General features: G+C 39.3%; 1 protein-coding gene across 1 annotated transcript in view; it reads right to left on the reverse strand.

Annotated features, from left to right (window-relative positions):
• LOC117346221 (vomeronasal type-2 receptor 26-like) overlaps positions 1–4,522 on the reverse strand; it is a 31,949-nt gene extending 27,427 nt beyond the window's left edge. Inside the window, exon 1 of the mRNA XM_033915624.1 lies at positions 4,444–4,522. Within this exon, the coding sequence (XP_033771515.1) occupies positions 4,444–4,522 (79 nt within the window). The remainder of the gene's footprint in view (positions 1–4,443) is intronic.
• Positions 4,523–8,081: the final 3,559 nt, after the last annotated feature.

Consider the following 8,081-nt stretch of genomic DNA (forward strand, 5'->3'; position numbering starts at 1 on the left):
TGTAGGGAGCAAACAATTAGACCCCATTTATCGTCAGAGATATTGATGGAAATGGCCCAGTTGGTGTTAACTAGAAGTTATTTCTGTTTCCACAATCAGTTTTATTTGCAGAAGCATGGCATTGCCATGGGAGCGTCTTTATCTCCCTCTTTAGCTGCTTTGTTCATGGCAGATTTAGAGGGACGTCTAATCTATCCTCTACCATCTTTCAGAAATGTAAAAATCTGGAAGAGATTTCTTGACGACATCCTGTGTGTGTGGACTTCAACAGATGAAGAGCTGTTGTCCTTTATTGATACTCTGAACACTTTAGATCATAACATCAAATTCACGGCCACTATAAATCACAGGGAGATCCCATTTTTGGACATTTTGATTATGAAGGGGGCTACACATCTACAGACCTCATTGTATAGAAAACAGACTGACCGTAATAGTCTCTTACGGTTTCATAGCTTCCATCCGGAGAGCCTCAAAAGAAGTTTGCCTATTAGTCAGTTCTTGAGGCTCAGAAGGATTTGTCACTCTCTAGATGAGTTCCGCAACCATGCCAAGCACATGAAAACAAGATTTTATCATCGTGGCTATCCGTATGCCACTGTTAAACAGGCGTACAAAAGAGCTAAACACGCCCATAGAGAGTGGTTGCTGCAAGATGTGGCTAGAGAGGAGCAGTCCCAGGAAGCGGTAGCCTTTGTACAGGAGTTTTCCACCCTTGCCCACCGGGTCGCAGACATTGTGAAAAAACATTGGCACATCCCTAAATTGGTTATCCCTACTCTTGAGGAATCCCCATTGTGTTCCTACCATAGAAGAAGGAATTTGGGGGAGTTGCTCAATCATTACAAGCTTCAGGATAGTGCCCCTAGGGTTAGGGGTAATCATCTCCCCTGTGGGTCATGCCAGTGGTGTGAGTTCACCATCTCGGGGGAGTATTGGACCCATCCCAGTACGGGGGTTAAGTACCAGACAAAGCATAACACTACCTGTATGTCAGAAAATGTAATATATGTGATACAATGTCCCTGTCCCATGCTGTATGTGGGCAGAACTACTCGCCCCATACGGGTCCGTTTAACAGAGCACAAATCGAGAGTAAATACTCACACAGAATCGTCTCCGTTGGTCCGTCATTGGATCAGGCATGGGCACACGTTAAAAGACCTTAAATGGAGGGTGTTGGACCGGATTACAGTGGGGTGGGAGGGAGGTAACACTGTCCGGAGGCTCAATCGCTGTGAACTCCGTTGGATGTTTGTGTTAGATTCAATGTCCCCTGAGGGGTTGAATGAAACGTCCGATTGGTTAGCTCAAGCTGATCTCTAGGCTGGCCTGTTTTTTAGGTAGTGTGTTGAGGTAGGGTCCCTTTAAGAAAGCTCTTGGGTTAGGAGGGTGTTCCCCGGATGAGCTGTCCAGGTGGGAGGTATTTAAATCCCAGAGCGAGTCTGCCCCGGCGTGCGTTTGCAGCCGGTTGGTGGTATACAGTGTATGTTCAAACTTAAATGTAAGTAATCTAAGGTTTTGATGAGGGGGGTATCTGAATTAGATATGTAGAGTTCCCATTTTTGTGAATATAATGGTTTGTTCTTTGATTTTCAGCTCCCCATGTCGCCTTGATAAAGGACATCGAAACGCGTTGGCGTTCAGGGGAATGATCTTTAAGCTGAAAGTTAAAGCTAAGTAATGTTTACTTGACGTACAATACAGCAATCTAAACAGCCATAATAAGCATCAAAGAAATGAACAATGCAGCCAAGCAAAACTTACTATAAGTTTGAAAAGAATATATAATATATAATTAGGTGGTGGAGGTTCCGTGGGGTACATGAGGAATCGCTCCCAGCACTCTATTCTTGTGTGCCGGGCTGTCTGATACCCTTCCGGTCCTCTTTATCACTTATTTTTTTCTTATATTTTTTTCTTTTTTTTGTTTCTTTCTCTGTGGATTTTGGTATCTGTTTTTCATTGGCTTTAGAAATGACATGTTGTTTAATATCTGAGCATGTGGTGCAATGGTTAGAGCTACAGCCTTAATACTCTGAGGTTGTTGTTTCAAACCCCCCCCCCCCTTACTCCTTGTGAGCCTAGGCAACCAGAACAGAAAAGAAATATGATAAAGGAGACAAATTTAAATACCACTTAGGATATAAGTAGTACATAAATAAAATATAATAGTGATACCAATATTGTACTGTATACAATTTTAATTTTTAAAGAAGCACAAAATCACCATTCTAACAATGTCATAACGCCAACACACAATAACATTATAGATATTATTAGGGCATCTATGCAACACCTAAAAAACAATTCTACAAAGGACATCTAACAAAATAGATGTGCTTAGGTTCGCTCAGCACTGCTGAGCGCATTCTCTATAGTGTGTCTACACATTACAGAACCGCATTCAGCATTCTGCTCCTGGACATCTAAACGACACCTAACATTTAGACATCCTTTACAGAATCTGTCCCTTTATGTTGAGTCATCTGATCTTTGTAATGCTTTTCTGTGGAACAAAAAGTGTTGATTCTCAACTTGATGGAATAAATTTTTTTATCTGAGAATATAGCACCCTCTGGTTTCCGTTCACTCTTGTTGACTTTGCTGTCTGAAATTCATACATTGCTCACTTCACTATGAGGTAGCAAAATAGCATCTGTCATTGGATCAGTTTTAGAACCCCTGCCTATTTTTACAGGTTTTAAAGACCCCCTAATTCCTTTATTTCCATCATACATAAGAGACCCCACATCACTATCCACATATACCGCCAAAGTCATGAATGTTCGAGGCGGTTTACAACAAGAAGTGCTGGACAATCAGCGAAGAGTTTACACTACATTATCAAATATAAGCCATGAAGATTCAAGGCAGTTTACAATGAAAGGAGCTGGACAAACAGCGAAGTGGTCACAATATAAAGTCATCGATTACAACAAGATGTGCTGGCCAATCAGCAAAGATTTTACACTATATTGTTATCAAATATAAGCCATGATGGTTTGAGGCAGTTTACAACGAAAGGAGCTGAACAAACAGTGAAGTGGTCACAATACAAAGACATCGCATACAAGCTTACAGAAAAGAAGAAAAGGAAAGTTTATAAAAATTCTTAGGTTACAATTCGATTAAACAGATTCGATTTTACAGATTTTCTAAAATTGAGGTAGGGTGAGGAATGTGTGATAATTTTACCCAGCCAATCATTCCATTTGCCTGCCTGGAAGGCGAACGTTCTGTCTAGGAATCTTTTGTAGTGGCAGGCCTTAATTGTCGGATAGGAGAACAAATGAATTCTATATGTGAGCCTAATAGAACTATACAGATTAAATTGGGAAACCAGGTACATGGGGGCCAGACCAAATATTGATTAGTAACAAAGACAGAAAAATTTAAACAGAACTCTTGCTTCCAGGGGCAACCAATGAAGTTTTTGATAATAGGGACTAATGTGTTCCAATTTCTTCAGCCCAAAAATCTATCGAACTGCTGAATTCTGAATAACTCTGAGTCTTAGAATGTTTTTTTTGAAGGATCCTAAGTAAATGATGTTGCAATAGTCGAGCATGCTCAAGATGGAAGATTGAACCAATAGGCGGAATGATGCTGCATCAAAGTATTTTCTGATGGTTCTGAGTTTCCATAGTATCAAGAAGCATTTTCTAACCAGTAAATTTGTGTGAGTGTTTAGAGTGAGGTGGCGGTCCAGAGTCACTTCCAGGTGGTGTAGACTTTCTTTTGGATACACTTCATATTGAATCACTTTATATCAATATCTCAGTGAAAGCAGCTAACTCAATCATTAGGACAGTTTTCACTTAGATACAGATCCATTTCAGAGCACTAAGGATTGTATTTGTTAACTCCCAAAGTCTGAATATCAGGTCCTATGTAAATATGTGCAGAGTTGTTATGCATTGGCTCTTTTAGCAGTGAATGAAGATAATGTGACAGTATCACCAGAGCTCAAGGGCAACCATTTTAAAGATGTAGCCACTAGGAGCAGGAGCTAATAGGGATTGTTTTTGTCTGGGTTACCTCATTAGACCACCAGGGAGCATAATGTAAGCCCTGGTGGAGGTAGGGGGTAGGATGTGGTTATAGGTAGGAGAGTGTGGTGCGGTGGTTGGAGCTATAGCCTCAACACCCTGGGGTTATGGGTTCAAACCCTATACTCATGCTTGTGACCCTGGGAAAGTCACTCAGTCCTCCATAGCCCCAGGTACATTAGGTAGATTGTGAGCCCACCAGGACAGATAAGGAAAATGCTTGAGTACCTGATTGTAAAATCTCTTAGATAACCTTGATATAAACCTTGATATAAACACCTAATAAACTTGAAACTTGAAGAAGAGTTCTCAGAGGTAGGTTGGTGTCAGAAGAAGAAACTCCACCTATGTACCTAAATATCTGTAAAATATTCACCCTTTATAGACTTACACTTAATGCTAATATTTTCCAGAGTCCATTTTTGGATGCCATTTACAGAATCCAAATTACTATTGCTACTATTACTCATCATTCCTAAAGCACTATCAGATGTACACAAATTAATTGTGGATGTCCAGAAAACTTGATGGGCTAGATGTTTTCTGAGGTCTGGCTAGAGAACCACTGATCAATAAGTCATAAGTTCAAATATATGTTATCCATCTAAGTTGAGGACTGCATATTCAGCAATGTAACTAAAAACAGATTTCCATTGAATATCAAAATTAAGACAATAGCATGTATTTAAATATTTAATCCAGTTGTTTTAGTTAGGTATTTCCTGCTATTCATATCAGGTCTCAGCAGAATTATGTAGCATTTAGGAAGAAAGATACAGCCCAGTATTCCAGTGCTGGAGGCCAGAATAGCAAATATCTCCACTGCCACCATGTACTTGCCCTTGGTACTGAGATATGTTGGGATAAAGGAGATCCAGACACTGCAGAAGACCAGTATGCTGAAGGTGATGTACTTGGCCTCATTGAAACTGTCGGGTAGATTTCTTGCTAGGAAAGCAACAATAAAGCTGGTCCCAGCCAGAAATCCCAGGTAACCCAAAACACAATAAAATGCAATTACAGATCCTTCATTACATTCAATTAATATTGTTCCAATTTCTGATCTTATATTAAGATATGGGAATGGGGGAGCAATGAGTAACCAGGTAAGACTCAGAACAGTTTGCAGAAGAGAACAGGAAAGTACTATAGAAACTGAGACCCTGGAACCCATCCATTTCCGGAGCTTGCTTCCTGGTTTGGTGGCATGAAAAGCCATGAACACAGTGATGGTTTTTGAAAGGATAGAGGAGAGAGAGATGGCAAAAGAGATCCCAAAGGCAGTTTGTCTGAGAATGCAGGTTACCTTGTTTGGATGTCCAATGAATATTAAGGAACAGAGAAAGCAGAGCATGAGGGAGATGAGGAGAATGTAACTGAGGTCTCGGTTGTTCGCTCTCACTATGGGAGTGTCTTGATAATTAATAAAGATTCCCAGGATGACAGCAGTGACCAGAAAGAAGAAAGTGGTGATGAAAGTCAATGCTATCCCTAAAGGTTCTTCATAGGACAGGAAGGTTATTACTTTTGGGATGCAGGCATTTCTTTTGTCAGTGGGCCATTGGTCTTCTGGGCACTTCCAACAGGTGTCACTATCTAGAAATGAAGAATATTGTCTAAGTATCTCATATATAATGTAGTTTTCAGGACAGTGAAAGTGGTTTACTTGGATTGTGGATAACTTTATATTGTAGCAACAGGAATCTATGCAATACAGGAATGTAGTTTAATAGTTTAAAACAATTTGATATTATACTCTTCATACCTTCAGCGTATGTTTAAGTGAATTCTCCTCCATCACCATCTCGCTGTCTATTGGCCTACCTCAAGGCTCTGTCCTGGGAACTCTCCTCTTTTCCATATATACCCGCTCTCTTGGTACACTGATCTCCTCTCATGGTTTTCAATAACACCTCTATGCTGACGACTCCCAGATCTACCTCTCCACACCATATATCTCTACAGGAGTGAATTACAATAAATGAATGTAGGTACAATGGGCTGGATTTTATAATTGGTACCTGAATTGTAAGATGCCTTGAAAAAATGGTGCCATCTGTGTGTCAGTCACACTTAGGTGCCGTTAACAGTATCGCAGCTAGCTAATAAAAAAATGTAAGCACCGGTAATGTAGGCCAGGGTTTTAAAGGCCTATATTACTGGCACATATATCTTTTTGAGAACTGGACCTAGTGGCACCTAAAGTAAGAGAAAATTTTATCATGTGTCTTTTGAGAAATCTTCACTGGCTCCCTGTCTATCTTAGAATACAGTTTAAATATACTTCCATGATTTTATAAATCATACATAGACTATTTATTTCTATGATTCCTCTATCTTTGAATAATCAGAGATCTTCTGATTTAAGAAACTCTCAAAAATTTAAACTGTCCTTTCCATCTTTGAAAGGAATAAAATATATTGGTCTTTCTCATATACTTTTACAGTGATTTGGAATGGGATTCTTTCTTGTGTTAGAACTCTTCTCTCCTTCCAGAATTTCCGTAATTCTATGAAAACACTGTTATTTCAATAGTTCTTAGAAAATTGCTCTAAGGAAGATTAGTTATCTTCTTTCTAAGATGTTCAGATGAGGGTCTTCATTAATAAGTTATTTTCTCTCAAATTTAACTATTTTCACTTCAATTATTGATTTTTATATGAATTGAGTGGAGCTTCTTTGGGGAGATGACAGTATATAAATCCAAGATTTAGATTAGATTAGATTAGATTTAGAACTCTGCCCCTAACAATGCCTACTTTGAATTTAGGTACCACTAGCCACCTTGCTGTAGACAGAATACTGGTGCCTACCCCAACAGGTGAATTTTTCAAGTACCTTTCTTATTTCTAATCTTAATGTATATTTTCTGTAAACCGCTTAGAACCTAACGGATGTAGCGGTATATAAGAAATAAATTACATTACATTACATTACTTTATTCTAACTTTCTAAACCAATAGGAGGATTTTTTTACTCAGAGAATAGCTAAGTTTTGGAGTACATTGCTAGAGGTTCTGGTAAGAGTGGTTGATGTAGCCCAGCTCTTCTTAATGTAGCCCATCCTCAACTTAGATGGATAACATAAATTTTAAGAAAGGTTTAGGCAAGTTCCTGGAGGAACAGTCAATAGTCTGCTATTGAGACAGTCCCAGGGGAAGTCATTGCTTGCCTTGGATAGGTAGAATGGAATCTTGCTAGTATTTGGGTTTCTATCAGGTACTTGCCACTTTCCACTTTTGGAAACAGGAAATTGGGCTGGATGGACCATTGGACTGACCCAATTTGGCTATTCTTATGTTTCTATTATTTTTTTAATTTGTTTTAAACAATGCAGTCAATTGTCATGCTGATTAAAGCCAATTAAAGTGATTAACCCCCTCTTTTACTAAACTGCAATAGCAGTTTTTAGCGCAGGGAGCTGCATTGAATGTCCTGTCCTGGTCCCGATACTTATAGGAACTCTATGAGCATTGGGCACAGTGTGGGGCATTCAGCACAGCTCCCTGCACTAAAAACTGCTATTGTGGTTTAGTAAAAGAGGGGGTAAGTTAGACACCAGTAAGTGCAGTCAAGGATCCTACCAGTTCCTAACTTACAGTGCCATTTACAGAACATACAGAATGTGCCTTAAAACAATGCAATTTATAGAAATGTTAAAAATAAATATGGGCCTTATTGTCCTTTATAGCACACTAGTCTAACCAGGTATATACAGGAAGAGCTTAGATGTTAGGTGCAATCCTTTATGAGAGTCACAGAGCTGGTGCAAATGCAGGACATACACACAAAAGCATATGCATAATAAGTGTGAACACTCAGGCTCTGCTCCATGCATGCCCACTGTGGAACTAGATGCTATGCAAGACCTGTGGATATTTACAGAGTAGCATGTGACTGCCCCTTTAGCCTACACATTAAATTGTACACACATAGACATATATGAGGTACTACCCAAAAGTTTGGGGAATTTAATTGTAAAATAAAATTGCTTACCAAAACTCCTAGTTTCCACCGTCTCCTTCAAA

This window comes from Geotrypetes seraphini, chromosome 12, assembly GCF_902459505.1.
Source record: "Geotrypetes seraphini chromosome 12, aGeoSer1.1, whole genome shotgun sequence".
Taxonomy (NCBI): Eukaryota; Metazoa; Chordata; class Amphibia; order Gymnophiona; family Dermophiidae; genus Geotrypetes; species Geotrypetes seraphini.